Genomic DNA, 27,333 nt, shown 5'->3' on the forward strand with positions numbered 1-27,333 from the left:
ATGTAAGCCGCCCTGAGCCCGCGGGGTATAAATTAAATAAATAAATAAATGCATTATCTATGTGCTCAGGTTTTTTTCTGTTCTGTGCATCTCTGTGGATGTTGAAGATATCTGTAACCAGTATTATCCTTAAGATCCATTGCTATGAAGTAATAGCAACCAACCAGGAATGAATGAGGATTCTTATGAAACCCTCCATGCTTTGTTTATATATAGAGTTTATTTTAAATGTTAAAGTGCATTGGTTGTATTGCCTCTCTTATGTCTGTGTTTAAGTGTACATGTAGTTGCAGCAGTTACACACTCTTAATAACCATAGGTGGGAGTTCCGCTGTCAAAACAGACTGAACCTGCCCACTTTCCCTGCAGATATTAGGACCTTAGTGGGTTATACAAAGACATTTGTAGAACAGCACCTCAAAGAGCAATGTTTGGACAGAGAAAGGTGACAAAGTGTCTGTACCTAAAAAGACAGAGAGGAAGAGAAAAACAGCAGAATGAATTTCAGAGAGCAAACGTGTGTTGATACTGGTGATGATGGAGTGAAGTCATAAGGGCAAACGCTGCCAGCACAAACACAGAAACAGATTTGGAACAGAAGCACAAGTAGCACTCCTTTGGGTTTCCTAATCACTCTAGAGTTTACACTACCATTTTCCACTTGATAGAACTAGATTTCGATCTCCTCCCAATTCAATCTCAAGCCATTCTATCCCCAAGATTTGACATTCCACTTTAATCTGTTGTTTACTGATTTTTGTAACTGTCTCGGAAGTTTAGACAGTGTTTAGAGAACTTCGCAGGAGTATCTGGAAGCTGTCCTCCCGGACTTTAGAGTTCCCAAATCAGCACCCTCAACATGCGCACAATTCTTAGCTCCCCGCTACAAACAAACACGGCTGCACCTCCATCGCTCCTGAACAAGGCATGGTGGGATACGTAGTTCCTGCGTCTGTTACTTGGCCCAAGGAACTCCATTTCCCAAAAGGCAGCAGGAGGGCGCGAGCCGCCAATTACGTCAGAAGCCCAGGCAGCCAATCGCTTGGCGGCCGAAGCGAGAGCCGTCAGCCGCCAATGTTGTTTTCGCTGAGTTGAGCTGCTGGTGTTGTTGGCGGTGCCGGCGCCATATTGGAAGGGACGAGGCGGTGTTTTTTTTTCGAAACCACCCAACCCCCCCTCCCTTCTCCTCGATCGTTGTAAGGACAACGGAGCCCCGCCGAGCGCGGGCCTCGCCGTCGCCATGCTGTACCTGGAGGACTACCTCGAGAGTGAGTCTTGTGTGGGGAGCGCGGCGGGGGGCCCCAGGCCTGAAGGGGAGGGGGAGCGGCGAGAGAGCGAGGCGGAAGCTCCTCCCCTCCCCCTCCCTTTTTCACGGCGGCCGCCATATCTGACTGACTCGCTCCTTTTCTCCTCCCCCCTCCCTGCAGTGATCGAACAACTTCCCATGGATCTCCGCGACAGGTTTACCGAGATGCGCGAGATGGACCTGCAGGTGCAGAGTACGTGAGTCCGCCCCGCCCACAGGGCGCCTCGGCTCACGCGCCGCTCAGCTGGGGAGGGGAGGAGAGGAGGCTGGAACGATCGTCTGTCAGGGATTCGCCTGAACGATGGAGACAGCCACTTTTACAAAGTTCCCAGTGCTGGAGCTTTTCGGCTGTGTCCTAAGCAGGATAAGAGAAAGTCCCATAACACTCTCTCTTGAGTAAAGTAGGCGGTAGTAAAGATGATGTTTATTATTTTAATACATTTATCATTGCCAGGTGGGGGGTAACATTTATAATTTACAGCAGTTACGCGTGGCACCATGTTGGGTCCGTTGAATTCAGTAATGTGTCTGTTTCCAAGTAAATATGTTTCTTGTTTAGGATTCATGCCAATAAAGGTGTGTGTGTGTGTGTTTAGGAAGTGTCCATGCCACCTCCCCAGAGACCTACAAGATGTTAGCGTTGATACTTTGCAGTATGATCGATGTGAGATTTCTTGTCATACAGTGCAGTCCTATCCAGAGTTGCTGCAGTCCAAAATCAGAGGTTTTAGACTGAAGCAACTCTGTGAGTAGCACAATTTGGCATTCTACTGAGAGAGCAATCCCAAGGTGATCTACTCAGAATTCTACTCAAGTCTACTTAAAGGCACTTAATTTCAAGATTGCACTGAGGTTACCTTTAGGATTGCACTGTCAGTGACCTTTTTTACAATATAAATCGAAGAGTGTTTACATTGGATGTACCTTAGTCAGGAAATAATATCCAAGTAATGATTCCTGATTCTGGGATGTAGGGTTTATTACTGAAAGAGTAAAGTATTACACGTGTGTCTGTAATGCACACATACATGCTTTAAGTACCCACTTTCCACACAAGCCTAGGCAGGGGAATATTTTCATGTATGTATGAACATGCTTTAAGTACCCACGTTCCACACAAGCCTAAGCAGGGGAGTATTTGAATGTTCTGTTTGTTTATTTTTACTTATTTAAAACATTTTTCATGCTGTCCTTCCACTTCATCAGGGTATACAAGGTGGTGTATGTAAAAGCATTAAAATGTTTGAACAACTTAAAAAAATTAAAATTACAAAATGATTCAATAAAAACACATAACACCAAAACCAGGGAAGAAAGACCATGTCAAGAAACCCTTGCATTGGGGGGGGGGGGGAGGATGGGGCAGGATGCCAAACAAAACAAAAAAACTCTACACCCACTGTTGCGTTTTGTTGCATGTTCATGCTACCAAGGTATCTGTATTCCTGCAAAAAACCCTAGAAATAGTCTGTTTTCTAACATGTAACAACAAGCATGCTTTCTTTCACAGACATGTACAGTCACATAGATTTTCATAGAGACATAAGGACTCATGCAGCAGAGTCACAGTTATACATGTGGACACATTTTTTACACAGGTCTTCATACACTGGTGTTCTTTTTTTCCTTTTTTAAATGTACATATTCCAGCACAAACATCTGCAGAAAAGGACAAATTGTGGCAGGTGAACAATGGATTCATGACATGAAATAGGCAAACCAGAATAGGAATCAAGAGAACCATATCCGTATTTGAAGCAGCACAGTCTTATCGTTATTAAAAGATTTGCAAACTACTGCCAGACTTTCTAGGATCCGATGGGCTCTGTCCCAGCAGCAGAACTACTCCTTCAGCTCAGCTTCTGTAGTCAGACTCCTTCCCTGACCATGTTCTTTCCTTTGGAAATACTCTTAAATCCTGGCCACCCTGTATTATAAGTACAATGGAGAAGAAATGGTGAAGGGCCAAAAATAGGATGGGGAAAATTTGTAGATTTAACAGATAGATTTAACAGATAGAAGCAGAAAAGAGCCTGTAGAATGATGAGTAGGGTTCTCACAGAAGAACTGAAACTATGAACTACAGGGAGAAATGTCTCCATAACATCACTACACACAGCTATAAATAGGCAGAACTTGCTCATCGTCACAGAGAACGGACCCAGTAACCATCTTACAGTAATATACAGGTCTGAAAAACAGTCTAGGAAACAGAAGGACCTGGCAGTAGTCTCTCGATTTTATGGGTATATCTGGCTATTCCAGAGCAATGAAGAATTCATCAAGTGGCAAAACAAGAATTTGGTCTATGAAATATCTGTCCCAGGGACTATTTTGATGTGCTAGTTAAATGATTATCCTTTCATGTAGCTGTTTGCTAGGGCAAACTATTTTTTCTAAATGAAAAAAGTGGTAGGCCTGATCTGCCTGAATCTACTGTATGGCACAATGGTGCATGTAGGGTAAACAAGTACAAAGAATTTGAGAGCTCATAAACTCAGTAAGGCTGAACTTCCTTGCTTAAAAGCACCTTTATAGCTTAGTTCCTAAAGAAAGACAGTAAAACCTATATTGTGTGACAAAACAATATCAACATTACAGAGTTTTTCAATACTGAATATGTTCCCTGTATTAAGCATGCATGAGATTGCAGCCTTTAATTCAAGATTAGGGTTGTATTAAAAGTCATTTTGTTTCTATGTTATTTAATAAATCTCTTCTTAAGGGACATTGGGATACCCTCCTGATAAAAAGACATTAGTGTAGACTCACTTTGTTCAGAGGAGTAAGTACACTTTATTGGAATTCTCATGGAATTCTTCATAGGGCTACCAAGTGCTTACCTGTTCCGGAGCGGGGGAGTCCAGCCTTGCTCTGGGAGTCTTTGCGCGCGCGCAAAGCGCGCACACGCCACAAGTACGTCACACGGAAGTGACGCAAGCACGTTGGAGGCGGGGCCACAATCATCTGAGGGAAAACCATAGAGTTTTTCCTCAGATTATTGTGGCCCTGCCCCCAACGTCCCCGACGTGCTTGCGTCACTTCCGTGTGACGTGCTTTGGGGGTGGGGTTCCCCCGGGGGCCCAATCCGGCGGCGGCGGGGAACAGGCCTCCCGGGCGGGGGTTTCCCCGCCCCCCGGGGGGACTTGGCATCCCTAATTCTTCATGGAATACTCAAAACACTACCAGTAGCCTGCTTTGCTTAGCTGTATTTAACTTCATTATGTGCATAAGGAAATATTCTGAGTATACTTCTTGTAAATAAGTTCTTTTAGTTTCTGTGAGATTTATTTCCAAATAATATTTGTACCCTCAGTTTCCTGCAAGTGAATAATCCTCTGGGAAACCTTAAAAAGTCATTTTCATTCATTCCCTTTGCAGCACCATAACTTCAGGGTTTAATCCCATGTTATACTGATATGACTTAAGAAGCTTAAAAAAATTAATTGGTAAGGCTTCAGGTGTCAACATAATCTCAAATTTTGGATTTTAAGAAATGTAAATGTTTATATATTGGCAAGTAAAATAAGGAAAATAAGGAAGAAAAATATTAGTGTTAAATATTTATACTTCAGACCAAAACTGTCCTGCAGCACTTTCGATGAGGACATCCAGGAGCCTGTTCCTGAAAAAGCAATTTTTGGATTTTAGCTTCTATATTTTTTCGCTGTATTGAGCACTGGTGGGGGCATCTTTCCTTGTTCATTGAGTAGTCTGTATGACTGAATTTGTGTAAATGTACCACAACTGATAAACTTTGCTTCATCTTAATGGAATATGCAGCCTGATGGGTCATATGTTATCCCAGAGAGCAATCCTAAGCAGATCTACTTAGAATCCTACTCAGGCCAATTCAATGGGGCTTACTCCCAGAAACGAGTTTTTAGGATCACACTGACAGTGTGCTTTATGGGAACTACTTCCAAGTTAGTCTGTGTAGGGCCACAGTCTTAATTATGTTCTGCTGATACATTCATTTGTCTTCTTCCTTTATGTAGTAAAGTCAGTAGTTACAGAATCTAAAGATGGATGTTGATTTTAAAGAAAGGCATGTCAATCCTAAACATATTACTTAGAAATAAGTTGGGTGTTTTTTTTAGTGAAACTATTTGGGAGCGAGTGCTGTTCACGTCTATAGTAGTTTGTATTTCATGACTGTTCATGGTATTAATTTTACTAATAAATGTGCCTGCAGATATATTTACCCACAATGTGTGGCAGATAAATAAATATACTGTGATGTTCTGTGTGTGTTTAAGATGCAATGGATCAACTGGAGCAAAGAGTAAATGAATTTTTTATGAATGCAAAGAAAAACAAACCAGAATGGAGAGAAGAACAAATGACTTCAATTAAAAAGGTAAGAGTAAGGCAAAAACTAGTCAAATACCATCACCACCCACCCACCCAAGTCACAGACTCTGAATCAGTTCTGACAATATACCTGCAGCCAGGGGTCGGTTGGGGCCGGAGCGTGGAGGAGTGGCTCAACAGTAGTGAGGAGCCGAGGGGGCAGGCATATTTATTTATTTATTTATTTATTTACATTCGACTTGATATCCCGCTCTTGTCCCATGGTTAGGGTCTCAGAGTGGCTTACAGGGTTTTCTGGTGCTAATCACCCTTGTTCCCTAGCTAGGGCCACAGTGTATGAAGGGGGGTGGGACAACCTACCGGCACCCCCTCTCTGGTGGCTATTGTTGGTGTCGAAGAAGCCCCGCCCCCTGCAATGGCCGGGTATGAGGAGGGAGATTGGGACAGATGGTAGGCACTCCGCAGGTAAAGACCTAACTCCTGAGGTGAAGGGGCCTGCGCCTCCCCCCCCTCACCATCGCTGGCCCGCACCTTCACGCATGGGCTGCTGGAAGGCCGCCCGCCTCGCCATCGCCAGCCCGCATCTCCACACACGGGCCACTGGAAAGCCGCCCACCTTCCCCCCATGCCATCGCTGGCCTGTGCCTCCGCGCACAGGCCACTGGAAGGGCGCCCGCCATCCCCCCTTGCCATTGCCGGCCCGTGCCTCTGCGCACGGGCCGCTGGAAGGTCGCCCCCTCCTCGCCATTGCTGGCCCGCGCCTCCATGCATGTGCTGCTGGAAGGCCGCCTGCCTTCCCCCTTTGTCATCGCCAGCCGGGCTGCTGGAAGGCCGCCCCCCCTAGCAGTCGGAAACAGTCCAGTGGTACCTTTAAGGCCAAGGTTTATTCAGTACAAGCTCTCCCTCTGTGAGGGCAGATCTGCATATGTGTGTGTGTGTGTGTGATAGGGACTCTCAGGCTGGGGCAAGTGATGCCCTGTATTCTTGGTGCTTGGGGGGGCGGGCAACAGTGGGAGGGCTTCTAGTGTCCTGGCCCAGCTGGTACACCTCCTGATGGCACCTGGTATTTTTGGCCACTGTGTGACAGAGTGTTGGACTAGATGGGCCATTGGCCTGAGCCAATATTGACTTCTCTTATGTTCTTACGTAAGGTTTATTCAGGTACAAGCTCTCCCTCCTCTGTGAGGGCAGATCTGTGTCCCTCCCCCATAGCTAGCAATCCAAAACAGTCCAGTGGCACCTTTAAGACCAAGTTTTATTCAGGTACAAGCTCTCCCTCCTCTGCTAGGGCAGATCTGCATGTTCCCCTTCCCCAATAGCTAGCAATCCAAAACAGTCCAGTGGAGCCTGAGCGGTGGGTGTTGCCTTCTGACACACTTCCGGTGATGTCAGGGGGTGTGACATATGCAAATAAGTTATGCTAATGAGCTCCTGCACCTCTTTTTCTACGAAATGACCCCTGCCTGCAGCTAACTTGAGGAAAAGCTTCTCATGAAAACTATCTCACCTGAGTAGTGTGGGAGGAAGGATGCCAGGCAGTAGCCTGTCATCCCCAGGAGCTTCAGGGGTAGTAGGGTAAGGGGTGGAAATAACGTTGGGCTGTGTTCTGACATCTCAGTGTGTTGGCCAGTGCTATAGAAATTCTGGTATAAACCCTATAGTTGCTCGAGCTTCATCTGATGTCATGTCTGTTTTCTTTCCCCCCTGATATAATGTCGGCATGTAGCCCAATGTTACTTCTGCCCCTTGCTGTTTCTCCCTCTGGCCCAAGAGGTTAGGATTGGAGGGAAGGCAGGGGATTCCCTCCCAGAAGCAGGCATTTGGCAGCCTTATGAAAGCACCCAAAACTGGTCCCCCTTCCATAAGACCATAGACTTTGATCCCTTGTTTTGTTTGTGCTGCACTTCATCTGTTGCAAGGGCAGTCCTCTGCTATGGAAAGTGCTCCTCTAATGCTAAGAACTGTTCAGTTTATTTCAAGATTATTCCTTAGCATGTGCGGAAGCATGTAATGCTGGAGGAATGTGTTGTATAACAAAGGAATGCCCCCCACAGAAGAAAAGGACACAACTCATGTGGAAGTATTGCTTAGGTTTTAAAGCATAACTTGCAATTTTCTTTCTTGGAAGACTCTGCTTGAACACACCAGGAAAAAATAACAGAGGAAAGGAGGGAAACAAAGATAACTCCCTGCATTTTTTGCCTGATTCCCTCCCTTACCTTAAGGCTTCACACTTGGAATGTTGTCCTGCATGGACACATTGTCTTCTATTCTAAATTCTCAGTCTTCAAGGAAGATATCGTACTGCACTATATATTGAATTTCCCCCCGTTCTTTGGAAACAGGGTACACGAATCAAGCTGAACTTTGAACTTGAAATATAGAACATTGCTCTGAATAGTGTATGATATTTAATTTGTACAGCATTATCACAGTATAAACTAAGAGAATGCAAAAAGAGGTGGATGAATATAAGGTCAATTCTTACAAATAATTTTTCCTATGAACTTATGCTTTCATTGAGGGTTTTTAATAAAGTATTGATGTTAAAATGTTAGCCAAAATTTGTAATAATTATTATAAATTATTTCTGAAGACATTTTACTCTTATTATTCCGGTTCAGGATTATTACAAAGCCCTGGAAGATGCTGATGAAAAAGTACAGTTGGCCAATCAAATTTATGATTTAGTAAGTAAAATAGAACTTATACTTGATATATACTGGGCTGTAGTTTACTTTAAAGCCATTAATATTTGTTTCGACATCTGACATTTTGGTGTATATGTGAAGTGTAACTGATAATCAGTTTTTCTGTTTGTTTTTTTAAGTTATTAATTTTTCAAAAGTGAAAGAAAAGACGACCACAACTACAAAGAGAAAAAGACTAACATACAACAAATATGGGATCTGTACTCATTGTAACTACTTAAATTTTCTGTTTTCGATTCTTTGTTAACTGGTCTGTAGGCACAATTGTGATCTTTTATGGACTTTTGTAAACAGTTAAAAGATCAACACATGCTAGAACCAGACCCTATGTATATTTACTCAAAAGTAAGTCCTGCTGAAAACAGTGATGCTTACTTCCAAGTAAATGTGCTAGGATTACGACTGTGATCCCAGGCCTACTAAACTGGGAGTAAGACCCACTGAATAAAGTGGGCCTTCTGACTAGACATGCATGGAATTATACTTTTAGTGCTCCAGTCCATCATAAAATTGTGCGCTGATGTTCAAAAAACTACTTGAGCCTGGCTCAAGGCCTTAGTGCTCCCAGTGCGATCTGACTTCTTTGATTTGTAACATCAAACATGTATGCCATGCCAGCAAACTGCTTTTAGCAAGTTTCTCACTTTAAAAGCAGTTTGTGTTCGGGCAGGGGCAGGTGAAAATGAAACTTGTTTTTCATTGAATGAGTCCAAAGCTGACATGGGGATGTGAAAGTAGTTGTATACTGGTGAGTTCTTTATTGCAGCTGTAGTTTGCAACCATTCATATTAAGCATAATGGTTTCAATTCATTCAGCTAGATTTAATCTGTGCAGTATAATTAACCACTTGATTATAATTACAATTTTTCAGTGTGATGTTTTCATTATAAAAAAGTCAAGACAGACAAAATCATGTTTCTTTGTACAGTACATAATTAAGTGAGGGAATTCATTTCCAGAAGGTGTAATGATGGCCACCAGTTTAGAGAATTTATAAATTACAGTGGAAAATTATTATGTCTATTTGCTAAAATGGCTAAATGGAACTTTAGCCATTTTAGCAAATGCTAAAATGGCTAAATGAATACCAGTTGCTTGTGGAGGAGGCTAACAAGGGAACAGTATGACTTCAATGTCCTGTTCCCAGTGGATGAGATCTGGCCAGCATTTTCACTTAGACTTGCCCAGTTCTCCTCCCTGTTACAAACCTAGAGTTGCCAGTTCCAAGTTGGGAAATTTCTGGACAATTGAGGGTGGAACCTGGGGAGGATGGGGTTTAGTGAGGGAAGGGACCTCAGTGTGGTATAATGCCATAGAGTCCACCCTCCAACATAGCCATTTTCTCCAGGGGAACTGATCTCTGTAGTCTGGAGATGAGCTGTAATCCCAGGGGATCCCCAGGTCCCACCTGGAGGCTGGCATCCCTATACAGACCCCATTTGATGACATGGCTTTTGTCCGTGAAGATCCTGTGTTCCTCTTTGGGAGTTCAGAGGTGACCTAACTTGCCTTTTTCACTGGCGAAAAAGCTGGTTGGATCCATACTAGTGTTTTGAGTCTCTGTCTGGCTGCAAACTAGCTTGAATTTCTTTTATGTTCTTAAATCAGGTAGATCGTCATTTAAGAAAATTGGACCAGGAATTAGCTAAATTTAAAATGGAACTTGAGGCAGATAATGCTGGGATTACAGAAATACTGGAAAGACGTAAGTATGTGTGGTTTTTTTCTAGTCCCTGTAAAGTGGTTCTTTGGCAGAATAATCAAAAAAATAGTTGTTCTAATGTATTCCTTTAAGTTGCAGATACTAGTATGCTTGATATCTTGGGGTTTAGCATTTTAATAAGTAGAGACATCTCTCTCTCTCGCCGTCTGTCTCTGTGTGTGTGTGAAGCCTGTTTTACATTTTCATTATTTACTTGTAAATATAGGTAGTCTTCTTGTTTTGTGCAAAACGCCTTCGTAAATATTATCCACTTAAATAATATCAAACTGTCATTCTAAAAATGAGAATAAGTACCACTTTGTGTTTATCCCTTATATTTCTTCAATCTTAATCCACAACCCAGTACATGAAAATGGGTTCTGTTGATTTTTATGGAGTTTACTTCTGTGAAGTGTGCTGACAGCTTTGGATTTTTTAAAAATAGAAGTTGTATAGAAGCTTGTTGCTTAAAGAGACAGTGCTGTATAGTGGTTAGAGTGCTGAACTAGGATCTGGGAAATCCAGATTCAAACACACACACACACACACCCCGGCTATGGAAGCTTGCTGGATGACCTTAGGCCAGTGACATGCTCTTAGCCCTAACCTACCTCTGATAGTTGTTTGCTGTGAGGCTAAAATGGATGAGGGAATAATATTACTATAACTCAGATACATTTTAAATTAAGTATGTAACTGCAGAGTTGTGTACTCCAAAATATAAGCAGAAAGCTGAAAATAAATCCAGGTGTAATAAAAATAAAGAGAGATTTGTCACAAGATTCCAATTTTAAGCCTGATTAGAAACCATTCATGTCTTGTGAAGGAACTGTGCGCGGAGAATAAAAATGGTCTTTGATTCTATTACAGACAAGCCTTTAATACCTGTTGCTTCTCCACTAATTCATATCTTTAACAATTCTTTGCATGACTTACACTACCTTTACTTTTAATTCAGGGAAATAAGAAACCAGAACATAGTACAGATAAATTCCTGCTTAGTTTAAGACAGGGATGTCAAGCATACAGCCTAGGGGCCGGAACCAGCCCGTCCAGGGCTCTTATCAGGCCCACAAGCAACTGCTGCAAGGGAAGGAAGGCAGGAGGCTGCTCAGGAGGAGGGTGAACAGGCACACATGGTGAGGTGTGTGTGGTTGAAGCTGTCAAGAAATAGAAAGGGAATGACTGGGGGTGGGGCTAAGAGGCTGAGGTAAAATAGTGTGGGGGAATGGCAGTGAAGGCAGAGGAGGAGGAGGCGTGTTTCCCCCTCCCCCAACCACAGTTCAGCGAGGATTGGTGAACCCACTGCATGGGGGCAGAGCCAAGCAGTTGGCATTGTTACCACTGCACTAAATTGTGAACCTGAGGGTAGGTGGTGAAAGTTGGTGTGCGGTTTGCTGACAAAGGGATGGGGCCAGCAGGGGAGAGGAGGAGGAGGAGGGCGGGCACATTGATTGGGAGGCAACTGGGCTGTCTTGTGCGTGCCACTCTGAGGGGAAAAGAGTACAAATAATATCATTAATTGGATTTGCCTGTGTCATTTATAAAACTTATATCTCCAATACCCAGCATTACATTTTATGACACAGATGGCCCAGCCCAACAGAGTGACATTTATGTCTGATCTGGCCCGCATAACAAATGAGTTTGACACCTTTGGTTTAAGAGAACTTGTTGCTGCTCAGATAGTCTTCTAGAGATTTGAATAAAATGCAGTTTTAAAGAATTGCATAGGCATATGAAACTGCAGTTTTTGAGATTGTCACTGCTATATTTCACTCTTGCAAACTCTTGTTTCCATAGGTTCTTTGGAACTGGATACACCATCACAACCACTGAATAATCATCATGCTCATTCACACACTTCGGTAGAAAGTAAGTTGAACATTTTAGCTTCTGTTGTTGATTCAAGTAAAAAAAAAAAAACGAACTAGAGAGAATTCTCCTTGTGAACCAGCAGTCATATGAGCAACCTGTCTCTCCTTAAACCACCACCAAAATTTGATATGTAGTTTCTTGAAAATAATCTCTGGAGTGGAACATTATGGTTCTTTCCATAGTGGACGTAAGCTGTTCTGTTTTTGTTCCTCTGTAATCAATTAAGTCTTTTGCATTTATGAATCTCCAGTATTCATTTGTATCAATAATATTTCCACATCTAAATCTAGAAAGGAAGCATAATCCCTCATCCCACCATGCAACAGCAGACCACGTTCCTGAAAAGAAGTTTAAGTCTGAAGCCCTTCTATCAACTCTCACTTCAGATGCCTCCAAAGAAAATGCAACAGGTAATTAAAATTTCAAAAGTGAGGATTAAACAATAGTCTTCCTATATTCAGTTATAGGATTCTTCTTGGAAGAAAGGCAGCACAGGTTTTTCCCCTCAAAAATTTAGAGACACAAGGATTACAGTTAAAAATTTAGAGACATGGACAACATAAACACAACAGCTAAGGCTAGATCTGTCTGAAATTCAGCTGGTGGAACATATTAAACTTGGGGAGGAGGCCATCTCACTAGCTATTTGGACTTTCGGAGGATAGTGTGTTTTATTCATAAGTACAAGTGCTGACTAATGACCAGACAGTTTCTGAACATTAGTTCATATGTTGACATTGCTGTGTTTCCTGTCTCTAAAGAAAAAGCAGTGGCATTTTTGTGGAGAAGGAAATAGACCTCGGAAGAGGTACATCCCCAGTCTTCTTTACACTATGAGTAGGCTTTGGAGTTCAAAGCATAATGTTAGCAAAGGTATGAATTGGTCTTGGGAGATGCATTTTTCTTCCACAGCCAGTTGTTTAATTTGTAAATTGTGACGTTCCCCTTTGCTTTCTAAAGGTTCCTGTGGGTAGGAAAATCTGGATTGGGTAAATGTATCCTAAAACCAGCCCTCCATCCTCTTCTTTTAGGCTCCTTGCTTCCTTTCAACCTGCTAATGTGCACTGAGTTATTTATATATGTACTTTATTGATACCCTATCTTTCTCCCCAATGGGGACCCAGGGTAGCTTACATAATTCTCTATTTTATCCGCACAACAACAAGAACCCTATGAAGTAGGTTAGGCTGAGTGTGTGTGATTGACCCAAGGTCACCCAGCCAGCTTCCATGGCAGAGTGGATCCCAGAGTTCCTTGTTTGACACTCTTAGCTACTACACCATACTGGTTCACACTGATTAAGAGCTTGTGTCCATAGTATATTCCTTGTGCTGCCAGGGTTCTCTTATAGGTAACATGAAGGTAACCTGCATTCTCTGTTTTTGATCACTGCAGCTCTTTGTAGATTGCAGGGGGATCTTTTAAAGCAAGAGTTTCTTCTCCACTTCAGTGACCAATTTACAAAAATATCTCCCTGGGCTCTTTTTGGTACCCGACTTATCCATATGTGGTATAGTATAGTGAATGACTGAGGTACTCCAGGCCAGGTTGTCTCTTTATGGCAGATTTCTGATTTTTGTTGTTGTTCAGAAGCACAAAATATTTTGAAGCATGTTTTTTAAAACTTTCAAAAGTTATGCATTTTCTTTCTAAGATATTCATCATTACACTGCTTTGACTTGCATACTCTAGAAAGTGCGAGGGACTTGATCTACAAACAAATCAGATGTATAATCTAGTGGAGATTTTTTTTTTAATTGTGCAAAAACATTCAGGTAGTTTATGATTATTGTCTTGGCTCATTTTCTATGGTAATTCCACTGGTATGAATTTAGTTTTCAAGTCGGTGCACTTTTCTGGGCATGTATTTATAGTTTATCATCTTCATTAAAATGATTGTTGTTTGTATCATATTTAATGACTTACTGATGTGAGGTGAGTCGCTCTGGTTCCTCACAACATTATTAGTTTATTCCTGGAGAGAAAAAGTAAACAAATTGGTAAACATTTCTGGAGAAAGCAGTGCCAAGGATTCTCCCAAAACATTGTACCTTATTACTTAATTGCAGCCTTCGATTTCATTAGTAGATACCACTGGTTTTCAGCTTTTTGAAATCTAGATCTACTTTCAGTTTTCACTTTGGACTATATAAATATGTTCCCTTTGTTCATCAAGGGTGTCGAAACAGTAATTCATCATCCTCATCCAACAGTGCATATAATGCAAATTCTTCTCAGCCATTGGCATCGTATAACCTGGGCTCATTATCTTCAGGAGCTGGAGCTGGTGCTATTACCATGGCAGCAGCTCAGGCAGTGCAAGCTACGGCACAGGTAAGGAATTTAAGCTATGTTTTTAAGTACCTGTCACCAGATGTCTGCATTAGGAAGGGAACATCTTTCGTTCAATTTGGATTGTTTTTAGTGGTTTAAAATTACTGTCATCTTCTCTAATACTTGTGCACTTAGCAGCCCCACCATCTTCGGCAGGACTTTCTCCACATAAAGAATGCATGGGCATGCAGCCTTAGATTTTCACTGATATGCTTTCTTATATGCTGAAACTCTGTGGCACTTGATTGCAGCCAGAGCCTAAAGAAAAGTAGGTTTTGGTGAGTTAGCAACTGAATTATAAGTATAGGGGTATGCAAAAAAAGAAAAAGTATGATTCAGGTCCTTTATGATTTCAAACATTAGTGTTGGGTTCTTTATATTGGAGTTAAAGCTAGTCATATTCAGAAATCAATAATCATTTCCATTGGATTCAGTGGAAATGTGTTTTCAAGGTATAACCACCTGTTCTCTCCACCAAGCTGTGGTAGAATTCTCAACTGCTGTATTACAGGCAGATGGGGGGGATCCCATTCTATAGCTAACAGAAATTCTCACTTGTGTAGCAGGCACAGAAAGATTTTAATTAACATATCAGTGAACATATCCTACTTTTATTAGGATGATAAAGTGGAGGGTTGTGTCAGTTTTTAAACAAAAACGCAACCTTCATGAGATTATACTTTCCCCTCCCTTAATTTGCTTTCAGTATTTTTTCCCAGCCTGACTTTAATACTGGAAGTCAAAATGGAAAAATATGCTTAGAGTACTGGAGTAGCATTGGGCAGGATTTGGTTATATTTATGTATTTAGGAGATTTTTATGGCGCCTCTCCACAGTCCTGTTCGAGGTGGTTTACAATTAAATATTATCAGTATAAAAACTAAAACCCAGGGACATAAAAACAGACTTCAGATCAGAAACGGTTGTGAACCAGTACACAACTCTACCACCACCACTACTTCAGGCTTTATTTAAATATGAATGGGGGGGGGGGGCTGCTTGTCTTTTTCCTCTAATGGAGCTCATAGCAGCTGGAGAGGGATTAATTGGTGCCTTTAGCTAAAATTACACATGTTGAGACTTTGCAGATCATGACTTAGAGTGGATGGTCTGATTCTCATCACTGACGCCTTTGTTTCCTCCTACAAATACATGTACGATTTGTGTGCTGGGCAGGTAAGATGCATAGCTCAGTCTGCCAGCTAGTAAAACAAATTGCTTCCCTGGCATGGAGGCTGGATGGTATTGCTTCTCTATCATGGAGTGAGGTGGAATGGAGCCACAGCTCCTGTGCTCCTCTTCACCTTCTCAGGTTGTCATGCTTGTCTCCCAGTATGCTCAAGTAGAATTGTTCAGTCTGTCCTTTCTGGAGCAGGTTTGGCAGATGTCACTGCCTACCTATTATGAGTGGAAGCTGTAGTTTCTGCCTCTTATTTCCCTTCATGAATCAGCAAAGCAGTTCAGCTGCCAATGGAGGGGGCAGCCTGCACTCTCCACCTCTGTTTCTACCCCATCTCTTGCCCTGCCTTTCTTCCAGTAGTACAAGAATAGTAAATTTCCAGCTGCACTTTCCAAGTGTATAAAGAAGCTTAAACTGCAGCCTTGTTCACATGTGTGAGATCAGAATCCCACTGAAAATGGCACGGGGTGCAAGAGCCATGGATATTCTCATTACTGGGTTGGATTTAGGCAAAATTTTCTGCTAACAAAAAGGGTGGAGTAATTTCCACCAATTCCCTATTCCTGCTGCGGAACCCTTTCATGCTGTTCTTGAGGGTCCCCCAAGAGCAGAATTTCAGTGGGCTGCAATGGAATGGAGGCAGAAATGTTCTGTTCTAATGACAGAAGTGCCTTGTGTGAGTGGAAAAGCTAGTGTAGATCAAACCCAATGTTTCTGGGAAATGGTGGGTGTAGAGATCATTTGAGAACATAAGAGACGCCAATGTTGGATCAGGCCAAAGGCCCATCCAGTCCAACACTCTGTGTCACATAGTGGCCAGGAATACCAGGTGCCATCAGGAGGTCCACCAGTGGGGCCAGGACATTAGAAGCCCTCCCACTGTTGACCCCCCCAAGCATCAAGAGGACAAAGCATCACTTGCCCCAGAGCCCCTATCTATACCTTGTGGCTAATAGCCACTGATGGACCTCTGCTCCATCTGCTTATCTAATTCCCTTTTGAAGCCGTCCATGCCTGTAGCCGCCACCACTTCCTGTGGGCAGTGAATTCCATGTGTTAATCACTCTTTGGGTGAAGAAGTACTTCCTTTTATCCGTTCTAACCCGACTGCTCTGCAGTTTCATGGAGTGCCCACGAGTTCTTGTATTGTGAGAAAGGGAGAAAAGTACCTCTTTCTCTACCTGCTCTTTCCCATGCATAATCTTATAAACCTCGATCATGTCACCCCTCAGTCGTCTTTTCTCCAAGCTAAAGAGCCCTAAGCGCTTTAACCTTTCCTCATAGGGAAAGTGTTCCAACCCTTTTATCATTCGAGTTGCCCTTTTCTGCACTTTTTCAAAAGCTATAATATCCTTTTTAAGGTGTGGTGACCAGAACTGCACACAGTATTCCAAATGAGGTCTCACCATTGATTTAGGGTTCCAAATTGGGGAACACAATTCCATGCTTTGTCAACCTAGTTTACACTCTGCATGCTGTACTAGTTACAATCTGGTGTTTAAAATACTTGTAAATGATGGTGCACTGTGTTTATATTATTACTGTTTTCTTTTAGATGAAGGAAGGAAGGAGAACGTCTAGCCTAAAAGCAAGTTATGAAGCCTTTAAGAACAACGACTTCCAACTTGGAAGAGAATTTTCATTATCCAGAGACACAGCTGGCTATTCGTCATCTGCTTTGGCCTCTACATTATCACAGACATTGAGTTCTTCAACTACAGATTCTCGAAGTGGTCGAAAAAGCAAGTGAGTTAATGAAAAGGGTTACTTCTCTTCTGCTGCATTCCATTAAGAATTGGGAGGAAACTTAAATCTACTATCAATAATGTTTAGCAGCTTTTGAAAGAAACATAACTCAGTATTCTGTATTTTTGTTATTTCCTGCCCTGAGTAGTTGGAGTAAAGCAAGCTTCAACTTTTAAAAACCTTGTGTGCACAAATGCACTCTTCACATACATGTAGCATGCACACGCAACAGTCTCATTTATAACAGATTCTTGGTTAAGACAGGGTACTTCTTGTGACTGGAGCAGAAAAATATATCTAACCACCTAGGGGATGGATTTTCTCCCTTCTGGCAGTTATTCTGCCATTTTTTTGCCCTTCTCTGTAGTCTTTTCCCCCCTTAGTGCTAAATGGTCACTGAGGGACAAACTAGACATTATTGGAATCACTGATACCATTTTAGAGAAAAATTTGGCCATTTAATAATGCAGCAGCCATAGCATAACGGAACCAGGCAATCTTGTGTGGTTCCCCCATGCCTTTTCAAGGTCTAAAACCCTTGAAAAAGGGGGAAAGGGGCACAAGATCACCAAATCCTTCTGCATCAGGGCTTGGCCCTTGCAGCATTTTAAATGGCCAAATTCTTCTCTAAAACGCATTGACATCCGTAGGTCGGACCCATGGACACCATAACAACTCATTTGGCCCCAAGTCTTAACTTTAAAACTAACTAAGCCAGCACTCTTCAGTCTTTGTGGCTCAGTATTGCTTAGCATACAGTCAAGCAGTCAAGTAAGTCTGCCTGTCTATCTAATCTGTCCATCTCTGCTCATACAGCATCTGATTGTCAGTCTTTCTTATCTCTTAATCAGAGCTCATCAGCATGACATGTCTGTTTTGAGTAAAAGAAATATTTTTTAAAAGCTAAGGAAGGCAACAGTCAAGACAGCGATATGGCTGGTATTGCTAAATAAAAACTTTATAAAATATTCAGTAAAGCCCATTTTAAGTGTTCCAAAGAGGAAAAGAGGATGCTTTAAATGTTGTAGTCTGTGAATTTGGTGTAGAAGAGTTGAAACATTATGGGAAGTCAGTAAAAAATCTGCAAGGACGTGGCATATTTTAGACTAGCTGATCAAATTGTCCAGGCCAGAGGTTCCCAAACTTATTTGGCCTACCGCCCCCATTTCAGGAAAAACAAAATTACTCAGGGCCCCCTGGAAATCTACTTTCAAGAAGTGGACAAAAAGATGCAGTGACAAATTTGTGCATAGTAAAGAAAGATGTTGTTGTAAGTAAAGAAAGATGTTGTTGACCTGAAGCCAGAGTTCAGCAGCGACCACCACAGCAACACCAGTCTTACAAGGGTGCACGTGCATTTGCAGTTTGCAAATGCATGGCTGTGATTGGCTGTGGGGACCCCTCTCCACCTCCCTCCCTGATCCCAGGGAAGACCAGGAGAAGACAGGAAAAGGCTGCTTTAGATAGGTTCTGGACTCTTCTTTCCTTATGCTTCCACCACCTCCTTATTCAGCGCCCCCCAATTGCACCCAAGGTTCCTACCGCCCACCTGGATCGTTCCAGCTCCCCCCAGGGGGCAGTATTGCCCACTTTGGGAACCAGTGGTCCAGGCCAAGAAGGGAATTGATTGGACCTGAGGCTTCATGCAAAGTGGATTTAGACTAACATACAACTGTACTGCTACTGAAAGAGTACTGTACTGCTACTGAAAGAGTGAAAGAACACTGCGAGCCATTGTTCCTGATCCCTTAAGAGATTGTAGTGTGGCTTAAACATGCAGAGCTTTGCTCTGGAAGTAAGTTGGATAGTTGAGAAGAATGGAATGGAATCAGCTATCAGAACATTAACATATTTTAATATGAAGCTTGTAATTATTATTTGAGCATATGTTTTACTGTAGAATCTTAAGTAATATGAGGGGAAAGCATTTTTTAAAAATATACAATATTACACTGCCCACCTTGCAAATCCTGTGTATTACATTTTGAAAATTTACTGAACTGTTAGATGTGGCTGCTAAAGCTAAAAAAGTTTATACTAACATATGCTTTATTGTAAAACTGCTTAAAATTCTGTTGTAGCATTCTCATAATTTCAGCATTCATACCATTATACAGAGGATGAAAAAATATTTAGGATGCATATATTTATTTTTCAGAAGCAATAACAAATCTTCAAGTCAGCAGTCCTCATCATCTTCCTCGTCTTCCTCTTTGTCGTCATGTTCCTCATCTTCTGCTCTAGCACAGGAACTTTCTCAGCAAACAGCAGTAATACCCGAGTCCGATACTAATAACCAGGTTGATTGGACGTACGATCCTAATGAGCCACGCTACTGCATTTGTAATCAGGTAAATCCCTTCCGCTGTGATACAGAATAGAACATGAAACATTCTGCTCATAGCAGAGAATGCTTCAAATATGACAGTATGATTTCGTAGGCTCATTTGCTTGGGAACAGACTATTTCAGGTAACAGAAGATGTTATATAATAGTCTATTCAGTTTGTAATGTTAACTCTAAGATTATAAAATGCATGAGCATTCTAAAATAAGCCAGACCCTTTGTGATCAGAATCATTTGGTGTTGGAACCAGCCAGCTTTTCTGCTGGTAAAAAGGGAAGGACTACCAAAAAAGACTATCCCAGGGATTATGGGAGGGTACCTGCATCTACAAAAGCAATGTCTGATGGGAGTTGCAGTAAGGAAGAGAATTATGTGAGACTGAATTAAACTGGCTGTGTCCATCCCATACAAGAATACTAAAGGATCTGATAGCAGAAGCTGTTTAGAGAAGGCGTTCCAGCTACTAACTGGTACATTTTATGTCTTATCTTGGCTTTCCCGATGTTCATGCCCATTCGTACAACACAATTACAGTTTCTGCAGTATACCCACTGTTTCTCTTCACCGCCTCAAAAATATTTGTCAAAATATTTGAATTCTTCAAAGATGTAGTTTCCCCCCGTTCGGTTTAGTTTCTATAGTTATGGAATGTATAGTATTTATTATTGAAATTTAGCATTTCTGTCTCCATACAATAAAATATTAAGGTAACGATTTATGAAAAATTCATTATTATCAATTATGTGCTTCCACAATTTCAGCACTATAGAGAAATTTAAAACACTGGGTAACACTAGGTAACACTGACCAAATAGGCTGGAGATAGAGAGAATTAACAGTATTGGTTGCAATAAAACACAGACTAATAGTTATTTATTGTCCATTGTAGAAATATCAATTGATGTCCTAACTGTAGATATACACCTTCAGGGGAAAGGCATATTTAGTCTGAAGCAAGAATTAAGGGGCAAAGGGAAGTAAGATACAGAAGAGAAGGAAACCAGATAGGTCAGGTGCTGTATTAAAAGACTGAGTGAGGTGGAAGTTCCAGTGCCTGGTGATAGGGCATCCTAAAAGAAGGCACTGCAAGCAAAACATCTAAAAATATATTGAGGCATTTTAGTGCTTTTGAAACAGCTATTTCATTTAAGAGATTCAGATGATAACAGGATAATAGAGTTGACTACTTAAATTTTGGCTTGGTTCATTATACTGCCATTCTTTTCCTAGAATATTCATGTTCCTTGGTGCTTTGGTTACAGAAAAAAGTGCTAATTCGTACCATTTAGGTCCTAAAAGGCTATGGACGGGGATAGTTGAAGGACTGCCTCCTACCATGTTGTCTAGTCCATCAGTTAAGATCCTGTGCTTGAGCCCAGCTCTCTGTGCTCCCACCTGCAAGAGGTGAGATGAGTGATGATGAGAGACTGGGCTTTTTCTGTCATAGCCCCTCATTTTTACAATGTCCTCCCCCTTGAAGCCAAAACATTTCTTTTAATCCAGATTTTTAGCGGGGGGGGGGGGAAAGGAACTCCTTGGGGTTTTTTGCTTTGCTTCTAGTCTGAGGACAATTTTATGACTAGACTGCTCATTGTTTTATGCAGTTTTTAGGACTTGGCTTGTTTTGTTGTTTTCATTGTGAATAGCCTTGAACAATTCTCTGGAGAGGCAGCATATAAAAGTATTTCCACTTTTTAGAAGAGCTCAGTCTTGCTCTATAGAAACATTATCCAGCATGCAGTAGCATTCAAAATGCCCTTTGGATCAGCTGAAAAAAATGCCCTTTGAGTAACAAACCAACCTTTCCCACCCTTTCTCTACCTGTATGTAAGGCTTGAGGAAGTCTGTTTCAATGTCTCTTAAGAAGTGTTCATGCACACAAAAGCTTATACCCAGAATTAACCTTTGCTGAACTCATACTTAGTTCTGTGCTGCATTGTATATGCATGAATTCCTGCAAAAAAATGAATATATGCTTGATGTTAATCACATGAATTGTGTAGGTGAACACAAATAGCACACTTCACCTAGTAGATGATTAGTACTGTGAGCAGATACGTGCAACTGTATCTCTGGGCTTTCACCTGAAAACACTCAAACAACCTTTAACTTAAAATGGAAGCCAGGAATTCTGTGTGGAATAAGAAAGTGTGAGCTGAGGATAAGAAGTTTCTTGTGCTTGCCTTGTTTGTTTCACTTTTTATAGAAAGATATAATCTTCTCCTAATCCTTGTGAAAATAGTTATTTTTATCTAGGGATTTCATCAGAGTGACTACCAAGCATGTGTAAAATGGATGCTTTAAATGGTACTGGATAATCTAGAAAATCAAAACATTTGTTGAGTAACCAAATAGGGAGTTCTTGGCATGCTTTGCTGGTCTTTTTCGATCTGAAACAGGCAAGAACAGAAAAGCCAGTGAATAACATGAATGCGTTTCCAGCCTAGGACAACCTGGCATGTGTCCCATTTATGTCTCTTTGATAATGAAGTATCTTTGAAGTGAAGTATTTTGTGGAAGATACTAAGATTTTCTTTGTTTCCTTTCAACTAGGTTTCCTATGGTGAAATGGTGGGCTGTGATAATCAAGATGTAAGTATGGAAAGGAGGAAAGATTTTAGATGTAAAATTACATTGTCAAGTCAAGTCAGCCTTTATTGGCATATATCAGTAGAACAAAGTAATTATAAAAATATACAAGTGGGACACTATTACAAATACACTGGATAAAATAATAGGTTACATCTGTACTTTTTCTTGGTGTAGCAGCATGGCGGATTGAAGGCACTTAGCCACTTTCTCAGTTACTTCAACAGAGGAGTCATTCAAAAGTTTGTAAACTTTATGGGAATCTGAAAAAACCCATCATCTTGGCCAATATAGAGTTTAGATATTTAGAGCATATATTTACATAAAAGTGACAGTGCAACAAAACATGTTAGACTGCCTCAACAAATCTAGAGTCACAAGGGCAATGTCTAGCCGCGTTTGCTGTCTTATTGAATCTGCCATATAGATTGGCAGATGGTATGGTATTGCATCTGGCTAAAGAGAAAGCTCTACGTAGTTGTGGCGCTTGTAGGGAGGATAAATATGAAACCATCCTACCTACAATGAAGGGTATCTCGAAGTTCAGAGGAGAGCAGGTTTTGTTGGTGAGACTATGTAACTCATGCTCAGTAGCCAACATTCTCTGTTTGATCAACTGGAATGCGCCCATTAATGGGAGCATAGTCAGTGAATCCAAAAATATACCCATGGCCTTAATTTTTTCCCTCAATATATGTTAGCCAGTTTGACATGTTAGACTCTGAGAGCATTTGGTATATGAGGCTCCCTGGGTCAGAATTATAATGTAGACGTAGCTAATATTTAAACGTCATAAGCCGTGCTCTGGTTTCCATTAAATTCAGACAATTACATTGTTAAAAATTACAATTTTAAGCCAAAAATAAAGGCCAGGGCATGCAGAGGGTTGTCCATTCACACCAGGGTTTCCTTACCTCCTTTCATCTAGAAATTGCTTCTAATGCTATAGCTGTAGATATTTCTAGAGTTGCTTTAAAGTTCAGGGGAGGTTGAGGGAGAGCAGGAATTAAAAACCCCATGGCACATGCAAAACCCTTAGGATGAGGGGAGAGTAAGAATTCCACAGAAGAACTCATAGCACTTGCAGACCATTAAAAGAGGGCCTTCCCCCCCCTTGATTTTATTTTCAAATCCTCCCAGTCAGTGGTAGCATTTTTATTCCCCATTTTTCACTTTATATAAATAAAATGAGCCATGTTACAGACTACTTCTCAACTTCTGCAAGTGCTGAAAGTCTGTCATAAGCTTTTTAGGAGGCAGTGACATGTGTTTTCTCATTACTTGCCTTTCAGTGTCCTATTGAGTGGTTCCATTATGGCTGTGTTGGACTGACAGAGGCACCCAAGGGGAAATGGTACTGTCCACAATGTACAGCTGCGATGAAGAGGAGAGGCAATAGGCATAAATAAATGTCCTGCCACGTCAGTGGAAAATATTGTGCTACTGGGGTCGGGGTTGGGGGGTGGGGTTGGAACACTTCTTTGCAAACGGTCAAAGAAGGATCAATTTAGCTGTCATAAAATGTTGACTTAATTTTGCTAGTTGTGTTTTAATATTGTATCTAAATTATTTATGCACTACTGTTGTGCTATAAATACTTTTCCAGTTAGCCACGGATTGTTCCAGTGGCAAACATATGCAGACATTTGTACTCTCCAGCCATTTTCTCTAAGCAGTGGGCATTCTACAAACATTCAGTCTTCAAACAAATTCCAGCCAACGAAGGTTTTGAAGGATTTTATAATTTAGCTGGCATTCTGCTGCATGTTCTGTACACAAAAACTGTGATGTGATATTTTGTGTATATACGGTGGTGCAGAAAGTCAGAATGTTAAGAGAAGGGATTTTTCCAAATGCCTTTATAGCTTTGTTTCTTGTTGAAACTTAAATTCAGCAGGCTGAAGAAAATGGTTCTTGTATACACTGGGCTGGTGTCCTTTAGAGTACTTATTACAGAACAAACAAAAAACAGACTCCTGTACACTTTAAACAAAAAAACAAAACCCACTAGTGTTTATATGTTTTGGGGCCATCATTACAAGGATGTTAAAAGTGATAAACCTTTTATACCAAATGTGTTTATTTTTTTGTCCAAGTGGATCCTTTAAATTGGAACATATTAGGTGTTACAATTAAAAAAATCAAATGGTAGTATTAATGCTTTGCATACTTTATCAAAAAAGTACAGTAAAACATTTCATGGAGCTTTCATAATATGCTGTCTAATTAACTGGAGGATTTTAAATAGTTTTTATTTTTTTAAAAAATATATATAAATAAAAGGTTTCCATCTCTAACATACTAAGTGCTATGCTTGCCGTGTGATCGTTGTCTGTCAGGGTTTTCCTGTTTCTAATGTCAAACAAATGTTCCCTTAAAAGAAAGGTGTGTTGACCAGAAAATTATTAAAAATAACACTTTTATAGATTTAAAATATTCATAAATTATATGAGGAATTTAGGCACAACATTTTAAATGAAAACTTATTACACTATATTTAAAGATAGTGCTAATTTTACCATCACGATGTGCTAATGGTTTTAATAAGCATATTGTGTTTTTCTAATGTCAAGCACAGTCAAATCCAGCACAGCTTATACAAAGGTAGAAAATGGTTTTGTCTGTTTAGATTGCTTCCATGGCATGCTGAAGAGGTTGCAGTATAGTGTGAGAGAAACTTCGCATCAAGGAATCCAAGTCCTTATTGGGCTAGGAAATCTGCAGAAGTCACTGGGTTATCACCATTTCTTAGCTGAATCTACCTTACAAGATTGTGTGTGTGTGGGGGTGGATATTCACATATGTGAATAATGAAATAAAATGACCGTAAAGTGAGTTAAATCGCAGCATTCAAAGAACAGCTTGAAGCTTCAAACCTCATGTGGAAGCAGGGCCTCACATAAAAACAGAACAGCAGCAGTGTTCACGGAGCCTCACAGTGATGGAAATGTGGTATGGAACCCGACTTCCCTCCTCCTGTCAGGGGTAGAAGGAAACATGAGATGAAAATGCTTCTGCGCTTGTCGATAACTCCATTGGGGATGCTGTGTGTCATCCCCCCCCCCCCCCCCCCCGCCATTTGCTTGGAAGAAGCTGTTTATTTAAAAGGATGTTTTTTCTGGGACAATTTTGAGGGTGAGATAATTATTAACGTTACCCATAACAAGGAAGGTCACTTAGACATTACCCTAAGACTCTTAAACGGTAGTAGGTTGAAATCAAGCAGATCTACTTCCATGTACTGTGTTTAGTCATAGGACATAACTACCTGGATTATTGGTTGGAAAAGCAGTCTAGGATATTAAAAATTCAGTAAAAGCTATTGATTTTTATTTTATTTATGTTAGTTGTAGTCTGCCTTTCTCACAAGGACTCAAGACGGATTACAGATAGTACAATCAACACAATGGGACATTCAGTAACCAGTGCATTAGGATTTTAGAAGTGTGGAACCACCAAGAAGAACTGAAGCATAGCATAAGTATTAACGTGACACTTGCATGTAATATGCATGCTTTGTCTAGCCATGCTCTGTTTAGCTCCTGATAATAGCCCATCTGCAGCTTTCTTCACCAACATGAGTTTCTGAATCACTTTCGAGGGGAAATCAATGTACAGTACATTGCAGTAGTCTAGTCAGAATGTTAGTGTGGCATGGATCCAAGTGGCCAGGTCAGCCGTATCAACGAAAGGGGACATCTTATAGCCTAGGCTGAGTTGGCAGAAAGTGTTTTTTTTGCAGCTGCATTAACTTGTTTCTCCAGCAATAACATTGGATCCAACATAATCCCAAGGCTTTAAACTGAGTCATCTAGGATCATCTGAACTTCATGAAAAGTGGGGAGCACAGTATCCATCAAGATCTTCTTCTTCCCAACCAGCATAAATTGGTTATCCAGCACAGCATTTCTTCTTAGCAGTCTGGTGAAAGATTAACATAGGTTTATGCATTATGTGGGTGAAGTTCCTATTATAGCCACCAGGGGTTACTCTTGACAGTTTTGGTTGCACTGATTTCCCATAGTCTGGTAAAAACAAGAGAATAGAAAGCCAAGGTCTTGGTTGTGCAACTGTGTTTGCAGTGCTTTTAACACCTTGATTTACTATGTGTGAATAACTAAATTAAGCAATTGTAGGAGTGATAATCCATGAACAAAATCTGTGGGTTGTGAGTCTATATATAAAAATGCACACAAACCGTTGACAAGAAGAGCCTACAACATTCAAAGTAGTCACAAGCCCGTAAATGACAATTTGAGGAGTTCAGTTTCATTGTTGTAAAGCGAAGGCTGTACTGCACTGCTCAGTGTGTGTGATTAAAAAACAAACACAGAATTGTTTTGTTTTGAGTACTAGTCTTTGCTCACCTTTATTTCAGAAATACTCATAGGATTTAATCCAGTGGTATATTTCCAGTAACAACTAGGGGAAGGGCAACTTTTGCTGATTCTCCCAGCTGCAGACTCCAAATCTATTTCTCTAGCTGTTTGTCAGAGTCTGGGGGTTCTGGGGGCAAGTTTGATTGGGTAGAGCCCTCCAGGGCTTGATTTTTTAGCCAGCAGGCTGGGCTAGGCTCAGATAATACAAGGGAAAGGGAGTTCATCTGCACCCAGTTCCTTCTCCCCTACTGACAGCCCAGGAGCTCTCCTAGCACCTCTGGGCTTCTCCCTAGCTCTTCCTAGTCTGCTTCATGCCTTCTCTTTAAATCCCCCCCCCCCAGGCAGGACCTCACTGAACTTGCTAATCCTCTCCTCCCTGGGGTGAGACTTGTGAGACTGACAACCCCCAAGCTCAGTAGACTACTGCCTTTCTGTCTCTGCCCCCTTTCCCCTACCTCAGCATTGGTGGGGCTAGCGTGGGGAAGGGCTGTTGGTTCAGTGCCCTGCACTGCTTCCCTGCAGGTGTGTCGGGACACTGGCATGGCTGCCACGTGTCTCCTGCTGCCAACCTTCCTCCAAGTTCTGCAGTGACCCCGGGTGCTCTGGCTCATCCAGCCTGAGGATGTCTCGGGCATGGAGTACATCGTCGCCTGCCTCTCCCTGGCAAGCTGTCTCCCCCATCTCCCCCCCCCCCCCCCCATGCTCCCACAGCTTTCCTTCTTCCTGCTTCCTCATCAGCAGCCTGGTTCTCCTGTGTACTAGCATTTCAAGGAAAAGCAGGAGAGGGCTGGTGAGAAAGTCCCATTCTGCTGACCAAATCCCTTACATCAACAAAAATCACCACTGG

The 27,333-nt window shown here is 41.5% G+C and overlaps 1 protein-coding gene across 2 annotated transcripts; it reads left to right on the top strand.

Annotated features, from left to right (window-relative positions):
• The first annotated feature begins 1,094 nt into the window (after window positions 1-1,094).
• Window positions 1,095-24,133, top strand: ING3 (inhibitor of growth family member 3). Of its 2 annotated transcripts, none has more exons than XM_015412686.1 (12): window positions 1,095-1,268; window positions 1,428-1,499; window positions 5,566-5,666; window positions 8,245-8,310; window positions 9,941-10,037; window positions 11,838-11,909; window positions 12,203-12,322; window positions 14,089-14,246; window positions 16,982-17,172; window positions 19,331-19,523; window positions 22,072-22,110; window positions 23,400-24,133. In XM_015412686.1, exons 1-12 carry the CDS (start codon window positions 1,241-1,243, stop codon window positions 23,514-23,516), a joined length of 1,254 nt encoding a protein of 417 aa, XP_015268172.1. In that variant the 5' UTR covers window positions 1,095-1,240; the 3' UTR covers window positions 23,517-24,133. The 2 variants fall into 2 exon arrangements, with proteins under 2 accessions (XP_015268172.1, XP_015268173.1); XM_015412687.1 differs by having other exon boundaries at window positions 14,188-14,246.
• Window positions 24,134-27,333: the final 3,200 nt, after the last annotated feature.

The sequence above is a fragment of the Gekko japonicus genome, unplaced genomic scaffold, assembly GCF_001447785.1.
Source record: "Gekko japonicus isolate JY-2015 unplaced genomic scaffold, Gekko_japonicus_V1.1 scaffold550, whole genome shotgun sequence".
Classification (NCBI taxonomy): Eukaryota; Metazoa; Chordata; class Lepidosauria; order Squamata; family Gekkonidae; genus Gekko; species Gekko japonicus.

Excerpts from the sequence above, each read along its gene's own strand:
- ING3 (XM_015412686.1), top strand. The coding sequence starts at position 1,241 with ATGCTGTACCTGGAGGACTACCTCGAGA. Across the intron at positions 1,500-5,565 it reads GATGGACCTGCAGGTGCAGA|ATGCAATGGATCAACTGGAG; the intron begins GTACGTGAGTCC and ends TGTGTGTTTAAG. Across the intron at positions 17,173-19,330 it reads CGAAGTGGTCGAAAAAGCAA|AAGCAATAACAAATCTTCAA; the intron begins GTGAGTTAATGA and ends TTTATTTTTCAG.